This window comes from Ananas comosus, linkage group 1 (assembly GCF_001540865.1).
Source record: "Ananas comosus cultivar F153 linkage group 1, ASM154086v1, whole genome shotgun sequence".
NCBI lineage: Eukaryota > Viridiplantae > Streptophyta > Magnoliopsida > Poales > Bromeliaceae > Ananas > Ananas comosus.
In genome coordinates this window covers 13,072,465-13,085,182 of record NC_033621.1, presented here as the reverse complement: position 1 = coordinate 13,085,182, position 12,718 = coordinate 13,072,465, and the positions used below count along the sequence as shown (strand labels likewise).

At 34.3% G+C, this 12,718-nt stretch overlaps 1 protein-coding gene across 4 annotated transcripts; it reads left to right on the top strand.

Annotated features, from left to right (window-relative positions):
- Positions 2,638 to 12,421, top strand: LOC109712193 (1-phosphatidylinositol-3-phosphate 5-kinase FAB1B-like). Of its 4 annotated transcripts, none has more exons than XM_020235651.1 (13): positions 2,638 to 2,818; positions 3,783 to 4,116; positions 4,231 to 4,264; positions 4,819 to 5,964; positions 6,325 to 6,469; positions 6,840 to 7,187; positions 7,505 to 8,110; positions 8,207 to 8,544; positions 8,795 to 8,921; positions 9,027 to 9,188; positions 9,598 to 10,881; positions 11,224 to 11,484; positions 11,813 to 12,421. In XM_020235651.1, exons 2-13 carry the CDS (start codon positions 3,843 to 3,845, stop codon positions 12,098 to 12,100), a joined length of 5,013 nt encoding a protein of 1,670 aa, XP_020091240.1. In that variant the 5' UTR covers positions 2,638 to 2,818; positions 3,783 to 3,842; the 3' UTR covers positions 12,101 to 12,421. The 4 variants fall into 4 exon arrangements, with proteins under 4 accessions (XP_020091240.1, XP_020091233.1, XP_020091224.1 ...); XM_020235644.1 differs by having other exon boundaries at positions 4,816 to 5,964; XM_020235635.1 differs by having other exon boundaries at positions 4,795 to 5,964; positions 9,604 to 10,881.

Here is a 12,718-nt window from a genome sequence, read left to right as displayed (position 1 = left end):
AAACATCAGGACTTTTGCAGGGACAACGTTTGAAAGTTGAATTTTGTAGGAATATATTTGTTATTCACTATATTTGTAGGGACCTATATGAAATTAACCTATGTATTATAATTTTATGGAATTTGTCTTTGTAAAATATAAAATATTAATCGGCAATGTAACTATTTTGGAGATTAGGGGTTGTTTAGTTCTTCGGTAAAGTGTGTAAAAAACTTTTTTTTTCAGAGAAAATAGCTTTTCATGAAAAATCTCTTTTTCATTTTTTTTTTGTCCTTTTGTTTCTAAAAAAAACTAGCTTTTTAGATAAATTTCTTTCCAAAATTTATGAAATATTAGTATATTTATTTTTCTAACAAAAATTTGGAAAATGACATTATTAATTTGCCATAAAATTTGAAAAATAAATTTTCAATTTTTTTTTTTTTTCGAAACTAAAGTGGCGAAAAAGTGAAAAAGAGATTTTCTATGAAAAATATTTTTGTGAAAAATTTGTTTCCACGCTTTTTCGACAAACCAAGCACTTTCTTAGCAAGTCCAAATGTGAAATACTAGATATAATAATATTAAAATATTATTATTTAGAACCTAAAGTTTTTCAATTAAAAATTTTACAATAATCAATTATTTTTATAGTATCTAGGCATATCTTTTTAAAAATTATATTTATTAACATTCATGCACATGATGAAAATTACTATTTTAGTATTAGATATCTCAAATATATAAGTAAAAAAAATATACAATGAAAGTACTGTAATCGATACATGCACTCTAACACCGCGTTTGGTTCCGAAATAAGGGGGTTCCTTATCCTACCTTTACATCCAAACGCTATTTTTCGTACCAAAAACCAAGTCCTCGGATATCTGAAATACGCTAGTATAATTCAGTATAAATTTGAAATTGTTGTTTAATCCTTGCCCCAAAACTAATTTTAATTATAGTATTAAATTATTAATTAATCTAATTAATAATTTTAAGTTTGAAATTGCTATTCCACTCTTATCCAAAAACTAATTTTAATTATAATATTAAATTATTAATTAATCTAATTAATAATTTTAAAGATAATCTGCTATGAGTGGAAACAACCCATAGTATTTCTTTCCTATTAGTATTAATTATCTTTTTTATTCTATATTATTTATCCAAACGCTATTTTTTTATTTTTAAAAATAATTTAATTTTTATTCAAATATAAAATTAATCTAATTCTTAATTTTTAACTTATACTTATATTTGAAATAGGCAATTTTTATTTATACCGAATCAAACGATACCTAAGAATAGAGTTACATGAAGCATTATGGCATCGAATCACCATAAATAATATACGAACATATTAATATTACAAATAAAAAAATGAATAAATATTTTAAAAATCCAAAATATTCGTGGGGGTATTATTATAATATTAAAACTCTTCATAATTTTTTATTATTATTTAGAGTTTTCGGGAGAGGTCGTTTAGCGAGCGAATTGGAGTGGCCCTGTCGGTCTACGCAGTCCCTTCCCTGGACCTGCTCCACCACGTCATCGACAGCCGCTAAATCATTTTTTATTTTTATATTTAGAAAAAAAAGGTCGAATTCAAAGATTGAACGGCGGTGATTCAACGAGGGGGTCGCGATGAAGTGCGGTTTACGGATGGAGCTGTGGGCCGGGTCTAGGGAGTCGTTGCTTGTTGATCCGTCGTTTGACTTGGCACAACAGAGGACCATTGTTTGACAGGGTAGCGCGGACGCAAATCATTTCCTGAACCTGGTCCACCACCTCACTCAAGAACCGGTCCATATGTAACTTTAATCCAAAAAAGTGTTTGAAAATTTATGCAAAAGAATATTAGTATGTGATCTAAACGTATAAAATTAAATAGTTTACATTAAAAAAAATAGAAATATTATTACATGAGGAACGAGTTTATAAAAATTATAAAATTAAATAAAAAACCTTACAGTTGTTGTATGCTACGATTATAATATATATAGTATTTGTTTAATAAATACTATGCATATAATTTACTATTATTACATATTTATTCAAAAGTCTATTTTTCAATATTGAAATTTTTTTGGCACTTTTTTGTCTTTTTCTTAAGCAAGATATATTTCATATCTGATCAGAATCAGCTGACAACGAAAAAAATAAACAAATTCATGCACATCCAATCACAAAACTTTACTTAGAAAGTCGAAAAAAAAATGAAAGCAATACAAAACGAGATGCAAATCTTTTTTTCTTTTAGGCTCAGAATTTTATATTAGTTTTCTATTACAGCAAAAAATATAGAAAAAAATAGTAATATAAAACAGAATTTATATTTTTTTAGGCTCAAATTTTAAATTATTCTTTTTTATTATATTAAAATTTATAAATTATATTTGTTGTCTATAAAATACTAAAAAAAAAGTAAGCATCCACGGCTTTAGTCTGAGGCATAAAATTAATAGGGTTTAAAGAAAACGGTCCATGGTGAACCTGGTCCACCAAATAAACTCACCACCGCTTACATAGAAACTAAAATATAAATAATAATTATAAATATTTATTTTTATATATAATAATAAAAAGTAATATACAGTGGGGTCCACTTCCGAAGAGGCTTTCCTTTTTGTCCTTTTCTCTCTTTTTTCGCAAACCCTTTTTCCATTTCTCCCATTTCTTCGCCTAAAATCGAGCCCTAAAAATCCCTCTTTTATTCCTTTCCTTTCCTTTCGATCGAAGAGACCCACCGAGAGAGGGATCACATGTACACGGCGAGGGAAAGGCTCCATTTCTACGCGGATTCGGTGTGTATTCTGTGGATATCTCCACCTTGGTAAGCGATTCTCTTCCTCGGTTTGGAGTTTTCGTGCTTAATTTTGTGGGTTTTTGTGTTGATTAAGTTGGGGGAAGGGGGGGATTTGGGGGAGGTTGGGATCTTTGCGTGGCAATGTGCAGGGGTTTGTGTGTTGTGTGTCGATTACGATTTTTTATTTTTTATTTTTTATTTTTTGGGGTCCTGGTTTAGCTTTTAGTTTTTATGTGCAGGTTTAATAGTGTCAAAACTGCGTTTCTATTGGTTAGTTTGGTGAATTTTAGGTTTGAAACTTTGGTGATTTTGGTGAAAAGTCAGATTCATTGCTATTTGTTTCTTGTGTTTTTTGAGTTTTTGGGAATAATTCAAATATGGTGTACAATTTTGAGTTTTGATTTTCCCCTATGATTTCACCCCCTAATTTTTAGTTAATTCAGTCTAGGGTTTTACCTGCAGAATTTTAGAACATGGGTTACAAAAATTTCATGACAATAAAATTTTATATTTTCAGTATATCATGTTTTATATTTAAGAGAATAAAATCCCAATGGTAATAGGGTATTGATTATATGAAGTTGGGATGCTTGTAGTTCTTTAGAGTTGACTATAAGATATCAAAATACGCGCGCAAGCGCGTAATCTTTTAGAGAAAAACAGTTGCTTATCATGGTATCTGACCAGGAGTTGCGGAGTTCGAAACCTACCAGGCTCCTAGTGTTATTTAATTTCATTCCATTTAATTGAAGTCGCATCTTGGGCTTATTAAAAAAGCAAAAGCCCTGACGTGAGGAAGAGTGTTGAAAATAAAATACTAAAATACTGGTCTCTAGCATTCTAGTCTTTTAAAGGAAAACGGTTTTTTAACACAACTATTGCAAAGTTTTCTTAATAGTATTTGTAATTGATTGTAGTAGTTGGCTTATCTATTCAAATTTGGAGTTCAATGTGGCTTTACTATTGTTGCTAATTCTTTTTTTCTTCTCAGTTTCGTCAGAGTCAGTGGGAGAATTAGGGTTTGATGCTTCTGCATAGCCTATGAGATCAGATGAGTGTGATTTGCCATTCTTGTAGTTCTCTAGATTCAATGATGACTAACGGGTATTTCTGTGGAAGATGCTATCCTTCCTTCTCTAACGGCTACGAGAATAGGGATGAATCATCTATGATGGATTGCGAATGCCAATTTGGTTGCCGTAAATCCTGTTTAGATGATTATGCCGAGGAGTATTTAACGATGGATGGCTCGAGTCCTTATGCCACTCCTCTTCTCAGTCCAGCCTCTTCCTTTTCAAGCTACGGAAGCTGCCTATCAACCCTAGGTAACTACTAATCTAAAATTTATATTTTTTGACATACTATATGTGGTGATTTTTTTTCCTCGTATTTATGGATTGCATTGGGCACTTTTTTATTTCCTTCTCTTTTTTTTTCAGATGATTTCCTTGATGAGGAGAATCTACAAGTCAGGTATATAATGTAGTCTTATTTTGTCAGTTGTTTAAGTATATTGACTCTATGTTCATTGTCTTTGGCATATCAATTTGTCTATCTTATGTAAGCTCACCGGTCATTCTTTTTTGCCCTTGATACTTAGATGGTATGTATGTATATATTTTTTCTTTGTAATGCAAATAAAAGATTTTAAGTTTTGATACATTCACTGTGGAATTTTTTTTTCTTTTGCTGCTTACCTGCTTAGCTGTAAGAGAAGAAAAAATAGAGAAGACACAATTTTAGAAGATAACTAAGGAACATAAAGATAAAACTGCTATTTGTAATGGCAAAGAACATGCGTCTACTTGAGAGATAAAATATTGTACATAACTTATCGGGGGCAAAAAAACTGGTCTGTAAGCTACGTAAGCATAGCATGATTTAGGTATATTGTTGAGCACTCAGGGTGTAGTAGTGTTTGAAAAATTGAGAACCAACTGGTGGTGCTCGTTCTTGTGGACAAAAATGAGAGTTAAATCTTTGTTACATGTATGTGATCTCAGCTTAACATGTTCTCAAATCAGCAGAGAGGATGGAATTGAGGAGCTTGATACTGGTCAAACTGATTCAGACATACAGATCAGTGAATGCGTGAAGGAGCATGAAGATGTATCTTCAGTAACAGATATTAATATTGAGTCATCTAATTCTATAGTTGACACAAATGGCATGAGTATTCCTGTATCAGCAGAAGATATCTTTTCATCCAACCTGGTTCCACTGGATGTTTCTGAATGTGGTAAGGATGAGAAAGTTGAATGTCTCAATAACATGTTGGACACTAGTAATGATGAGAAAGTCGAATATCTTAATAGCATGTTGGAGCATGAAACTGTGCCTCCAGTTACAGATATTAATATCAAGCCATTTCATGCTATTATTGATACGAATGGCCATAGCTTACCCATATCAGCAGAAGAGAATTTTTCATCCAACCTGTTACCCGTTGATGTTTCTGAATATGATAAGGATGAGAAAGTGGAATATCTTAATGACATCGTGGACACTAGTAAGGATGAGAAAGCCGAGCATCTTAATAACATGTTGGAGCATGAAAGTGTGTCTTTGGCTACAGATATTGATAATGCCAAGCTATCAAACCTGTTACCACTTGATGTTTCTGAACATGGTAATGATGAGAAACCCGGATCTATTAACGACACATTGGACATTGGTTGCTCTGCAAAACCAATTGATGATCCAAATAAGATAGAGAATTGCAACAGCAGTATTTGCCCGCTGACTTTATCCAACTTTGAAATAGATCCTCTCCTCTGGATACCCCCTGAGCCTGCGGATAAAGAAGACGACATTAAAAATATTGCAAATGACGATGATGGCTACTATAGTGATGGTGTAAAGTGGGGTCATCCTAGTTTGTTTGGTGGGGTCAATGAAGAAGGTGGATACAATTACAATTCTCAAGAAGAGCGCCAAACGGCCATGTTGGAAGCTATGAATGGGCAATTTAAGATTCTTGTAGGTCGGCTTTTGGCATCGGAGGGTATTTTTAACTCGGAAAGTGATGGTGGCGAGAGTTGGCTTGATATCGTCGCTTCTTTATCATGGGAAGCTGCACTGCTTGTACAACCTGATGGTAGCGAGGGGAAGGAAATGGATCCTTGTTCTTATGTGAAGGTGAAATGCATTGCATCTGGTACTCGCAGGCAAAGGTAATCTTTCTTTTGAAATATTTTCATGTATACCTCTGCAAAATCATTTGTTTACACGTATCCCAGCAAAACTTAAATTTTTATTTGTACCATTAAAATGATTTTTTTTTTGTGTGTGTTAGTTACACCCTCATAAATATGAACATACTTCCAAGGACTTTTTCAGTTTAAAATACAAAGCCTACTGTCCCCATGAAAGAAATTGCATTTTCAAAGGGTTATATGTGAATTACAGGCTCATGTATGTAAATAGATGATCTTGCAGTGTTGTACTATTATTAAATTCTCCTTTTTAGGTGTTATTTTCCTGTCTTATACTTCGGACAGAACATTTTCTTATCTTGAATTCTTTAATTGCAGTGAGGTGATCAAGGGTTTAGTTTTCAAGAAGAATGCCGCACATAAGCACATGCCAACCAAGTTCAAAAACCCTAGACTGCTATTCCTTCGAGGAGTCTTTGGGCACTCTGCATCTGGTTTTTCATCATTCAATTCAATGGAACAGGTATTCTTAATATTGTTCTTTGATGATGATCGTTTTTGGTGATAATGCTTAGAATATCTTTATGAAAGTAGAAAAGCAAGGGTATTTCTAGTAGGTGCCCTTAGTCTCTAGATAAGAGGTATTAACTCGATGGGTGTCGGCAATTCACGAGGTGGGAGAATGGGTCTTATCTTTGCCATGTGGACAATAGTGATTTCTAGGAGCATTTTACATGGACAGGTGTGCCCCATTTTGATCTGGGAAATCACTTACACTAAACTAATTAATACCTCTTATCTGGTGCCTTAAAGCATGTCTTAGAGAGAAACCTGATAGCAGAAGGTGACGATATTAATTATAACTCACCGGTCCCTTTAATTCATGGATTCAGGAAAAGGGCCATTTTGAGAAATCTATTGTTAAAATGATGGAAATGTGCCAGCCAAATGTTGTGCTGGTAGAGAAAGCTGTTTCACGAGACATTCAAGAATTTCTTCTAAAACAAGGAGTTACACTGGTTCTTGACATGAAGCTCCACAGATTGGAGAGAATAGCTCGCTGTACTGGTTCTCCTGTTATTTCATTCTCTGATGTTCTAACAAACCCTAAGCTGAAGCAGTGTGAGTTCTTCCATGTTGAGAGATTTGTTGAAGAACATAATGGTGTCGGCGAAGGTGCAAAGAGGCCATCCAAAACTCTGATGTTTTTAGAGGGTTTACCGAAACCTTTGGGGTGCACAGTGAGTTTGATCTTTCCTTTATCTTATTTATTTTTGAGTGTTGCCGACAAGTTATACAAATTTTTTATCATTTGAACTAACTTTGAGGACTATCTTTTGCACTTTGGATAATTGGTTTTTGAAGTTATAACTTAGTATTACTTCATATGAATTACATGCTATGTCAAAATAAAAGAATGTGGGTTGCCACTTGTATAAAAGAAAACGTTATCCAAAAGACAACGAAGATTTTTTCCAGAAATTATCTATCCGGTGTTTGTTCTTTTTCTGAATTACTTTACCTATCTGTTTCTTTGCTTGATCACTTCATGTCTCAGATATTGCTAAAAGGAGCGACTAGTGAGGAACTGAAGAAGATTAAGAATGTGATGCAGTATGCTGTCTTCGCAGCATATCATTTGATTCTTGAAACTTCATTCTTTGCGGATCAAAGGGTATTTCTTACTGAGATGAATGCTGTTAGAGAAGAGAAGTCTGTTAATGTTAAAAACGAGGCTTTGCCTCTTTGTGACAACGCTCTTAGTTCTAAAGTTCCTAATTCTTCAATGCTATCAACAGTCTCAGAAGGCTTTACCTCATCATGCAATGGTTTTAATGTGCTTGGCACTCAGAGCATTGATCTTCCTGTTACTTTATCTCCAGAGTCAATTGATAGTCGGCCAGTAGCAAACATCAAAGGAAAACAAGATAATAAACCCATTTTTGATGAAAAAGCAGAAAAGGTTTCAGATGCCTCTGAAATAATTGGGTTTCATGGTGTTGATCATAATGTATTTGTCCCAAAGAGTATATTGATTTTGGTCTCTAGCCAATGCACCACGAAAGAGTCTGTTTGCGAGCAGAACCATATTTCCCGTATTACGTGCTATGGAAATTCTGATGTGCCACTAGGGCGATATTTGCAAGAAATTTTACTTAATCAGGTCTGATTTTGTTTGATTCATTTTGGGTGCTAATTGACCTTTTTCTGTATTTTAGTTGGAGTTTTTATTGATGGATGTTATGTTGTATTGTTGCAGAAACATAGGTGCTCCTCATGTGGCGAGCCCCCAGAGTCTCATGTGTACTCTTACACCCACCATAATGGAAGTCTCACCGTTCGTGTTCAGAGCCTTCCTCCAAAATTGCATTTATCTGGTGAAGGTAAAGGAAAGATTTGGATGTGGACCCAATGTTTACGGTGTGCGTGTGAAGGTCGTGGGATCGCAGGGTCCAGCCAAAGGGTAGTAATTTCTCGTTCGGCGCGTAATCTTTCCTTTGGGAAGTTCTTGGGACTCAGTTTTTCAAGCGATTCTGCTGCTAGAAGGTTATCTAAGTGTGGGCATTCATTGCATAGGGACTGTCTACGCTTTTTTGGGTACGAGTAGCATGTTGCTATTTTTCATGTACACAAAATTCTTAGATATATTCACATATTATACCCCTACCAAATTATCTAAATACATATATCCATTCTAAATTTAAAATTTCATTGGTGCACTTCATTTCTTACATACATGCTATTTCCTTATAGTTGATTTTGCAGGGATATGGAAAAGCCTGAAGTCTTTATTTACAATCATCTAATTTTTCTATTTTAATTCCTTTAATTTCGTCTATAAACACAGATTAGGGTCAAGAGTTGCTATCTTCAGATACTCATCAGTTGAAATCTATGCTGCTTGTAAGCCACCTCCGACCCTCGAGTTCCCCAACTCCAATGGAGAAGACTGGCTTAAGAAAGAACAGAAAAATGTACGTATTCCTGTATTATGGCTGCTCTATTATTCGTGCTAGTTAAAGTGTCCCTGACATCTTCATATATTTCTCCACACTAACCTTCTACATTCGCTTTTGAAGGTTCTTTCTAGAGTAGACCTGCTTTTTTCCGAGATAGCAAATTTGCTTCAAAACTTGAGGATTAAGTATCCCAGTGTTCTCTCAAAATGTTGCAATTCAGTGTTTATCAATGGATTTACCCTGGTTGAAGAGATGTTGATGCAGGAAAAGAGAGACTTTGAGGTTATTATTGTTTTATTTACTTAGCTTGCTTGTTTCGAGGCACGCTTTTATGAGATATTATCCCTGCAAAATCTGACATTTTCACAAATGTTCTTCAACAACTTAACGCATAATCTATTGAGTATATACCTTTGAAGTTAAAGAAGTACTTGTCTCTTTAAAAAGGAAAATATATACATTGATGAGCCTCCCAGATGAATTTGATGACTCCCCAACTTGACATAATTGTATGTAAGAATGTGCATTTTCTAGGGGTACATAAAAAAAATTCAGATATTACAGCTTATATAGATGATTTTGCAGGAATATGTATATACAGAAATGCTTCTATTTCTAGTTATATTGATTTAGACACTGCATGATTGGTTTCTTATTTGTTTTTTTTTCCTTTTCCTAATATGCTATTAAGGATCAGGATTCTTTGCTGAATGTTATTGATCATAGTGGTAAACAAGGTATCATCCACATCATACTTGTCTTAAATTGGCTCTACCAGGAGCTGCTTCTTTGGCTTTATGTTTGGGACCATCGATTGGATCATATTCTGCAGTGTAAACAAGTTGAACAGGAAAAGGACATTGTTTCGTCCAATGGTATTGTTAAACAAAATATGCTTGAAGATGATCATAAAATTTCTGAGGATTCCAACGAATTAATTATGGATGTCAATAGATCCCCCTTTTCTAAGAGTTACTCTCATCCCGAACATGAGCAAACTGTGCTAGAAATGGTGCTCGGTCAAATTAATGGAGATTTTGGCAACAGATTTCATAGTCTTCATGATGATGACTACGGTGAAAATGACCATGAAGGGACCATTCCTGTTTCCAATGGTATGCAGTTAGACACCTCTACCCAAGATACCAAAGATGGTCTTCTTGAAAAACCAACTGATATCAAAGTCCAAAATGATGAGAAGGTCAGCTCCGATGAAACATATCCTGTTCGTTCAAATGCAGCTCAAGATTTGTGCAATGCGAAATTGGAAGATACAGAAAATTGGTTTTGGGCTCCATTTTCTAGGTTGAAAATGACATACAGAAATGATATTCAATGTGGTTCTCTTGAGAAGTTTCATCTTATCAATAACTACACCCCATCTCATCTTTCTCCAGTTTTTCAACTATCTACGGAGAAATATACTGTATGCTCTGGGGGAAATGTTTTGTCCGTCTCCGAGGATGAAATCTCTAGCATAATTGCTCTTGCATTAGCCACAGAGCCTAACAAATCAATGGGATCTGTTGATTCTGAGACAAACCATTCAGCGAGCATCGCCTCATCGCTTTCTGCTGATGAATTATCTTCCTTTTTTGATTCTGACGGTTTATCTCCATTAACTTTGCAAGGAATGCGTCCTGAAATTTTTATTGACACTGCAAAAATTGGTCTGAAGAGTAAATGTTCGGTTGTTTGTATATATGCAAAGCAGTTCTATGCTCTTCGAAAGAAGTGTTGTCCATCAGAACTTGCCTACATATCTTCCTTAAGCCGATGCAAGAAGTGGGATGCTCAAGGTGGAAAAAGTAAGGCTTTATTTGCCAAGTCGTTGGATGAGAGGCTTATCATAAAGCAAATCAAGAAGGCAGAATTCGACTCATTTTTGAAGTTTGGGCCTGATTATTTCAAGTACATATCCTCTTTAGAGTCAGGAAGTCAAACATGCCTTGCTAGAATCCTGGGAATATATCAGGTCTCCTACTGAAATACCAAACGACTTTCTAACTACAGATATTTACTTATATACCCGTGCAAAAACCATCTATTTGCGTATGTATCCTTGCAAAAAAATGAATTTTCATATAGTACCTTTAAAAACTAAATTCATATATGCCCTGTATTTAGCCTTTTTAAAAATCCTTTTCTAATACAAAACCAACTCCCATAAATTGGAAGGTTTCTCAACTTAAAATAAGGGTGTCATTTATGAAGGTTTATTTGCAAGGGGCATATAGGTATGAAAATTCAGATTTTATATGGGTATATATGCAAATAGTAGAATTACATGCTTTTAATTAACACTAACTTGATGCAGGTTAAGCAAATTAAAAATGGCAAAGAAATGAAAATTGATCTGCTGGTGATGGAAAATCTTTTCTTTGGGCATAACATTTCACGCACGTATGATCTTAAGGGCGCCGTTTTCTCCCGTCATATTTCAGATTCAGATGAACGTGGAAAAGTACTTTTGGATCAAAACTTTATTGAGGATATGCGTAAATCTCCCATTTACATCAGTGGAAAAACGAAGCATCTTCTGCAGCGTGCCATTTGGAATGATACTCATTTTCTTAATGTACGTATTTAGTCAAATATATCTTTTCCAACGTGATCAGACTAAAGTGCATGAAACTTCCCCAATAAATACCAATGTTATCACTTTGCCACTCTGAAATGTGGAAACTGAGGTGCTGCTAAAAATTTCATCACTTTGTCTTTTAGGTCACTGTTTCTTAGGCAATATATATATCACTTTACTTTAAGAATATATATAAATAGACAAGATGAGTGATTTTGTATTTCAGAGGGATAATGTGAAAACATGATATTTATTGATGGGCTTTAGCAGCATAATCATTTTATACAAATTTTGGTAAATTTAAACTTATGCTTTATATTTGCAGTTGTGTAATGTAATGGATTACTCTTTACTTGTGGGAGTGGACAAGGAGCGGAAAGAACTTGTATTTGGAATCATAGATTACCTGAGGCAATATACTTGGGATAAACAGCTCGAGACTTGGGTGAAAGCTTCTCTTGTGGTTCCTAAGAATGAACTGCCAACTGTGATTTCCCCTAAAGAATACAAGAAAAGGTTTAGGGCCTTTATGTCAAAACACTTCCTGAGTGTTCCAGATAGCAGTTCACTTGAAGTCTATGAGAAGCAGCAAGAAAAGCCAATTGAGGAGTAATCACTGTAACAGTTTTCGCCGAACATATTTGTTCCTATATCAAAAATAGTGTGGTTGTTCTGCGGGTTGTATATAGGAGCACCTCACTCGTATGGTTCTCTGATATTTGTCAGTTTTTAGCAAATTATTGGGGAGAGTGAGGTCTACAAATGGCTTTGTTTGTTAAATTATTCTTTGTCAAGTTACAGTGAGTGCAGAAAATCAAAGCATAAATAGTAGTGCGATTTTGAGAATTTGCATTAAGGTTTCCCCTGCCCTTTGTTATCATATATTGGTACTCTTGAGTGATTATTGATTGACGGAAGCAGTTCCGCTTTTACATATTGATCTTATCTCACTATTGACAACTATGGGTAGCTTGTGCTAATTACCACTTAGCAGATGGTGTGGTAAAATGGGCACGGATAACCTTCCTTTTTAAGATATAGAGTTCTTTTTTACTTTTTCATTATGAATCATTGATTCTTTAGTTATGATTATGTCTTATATTATGTCTCCAAGTTCTTTTGAGTTCATAATTGTTTGCATTGCTTTCAAGCTAATGCTACTAAGAAATCTTTGTTGTATTTTGTTGTTCTTAAAGAAATGAGAGGAAGGTTTCTGCGTACAATTGTTCAT

Coding starts and splice junctions, on each gene's coding strand:
- LOC109712193 (XM_020235628.1), top strand. CDS start 3,843: ATGAGTGTGATTTGCCATTCTTGTAGTTCTCTAGATTCAATGATGACT. Junction 5,965..6,324: donor TCTGGTACTCGCAGGCAAAG/GTAATCTTTCTT, acceptor CTTTAATTGCAG/TGAGGTGATCAAGGGTTTAG. Junction 8,545..8,794: donor GACTGTCTACGCTTTTTTGG/GTACGAGTAGCA, acceptor CTATAAACACAG/ATTAGGGTCAAGAGTTGCTA.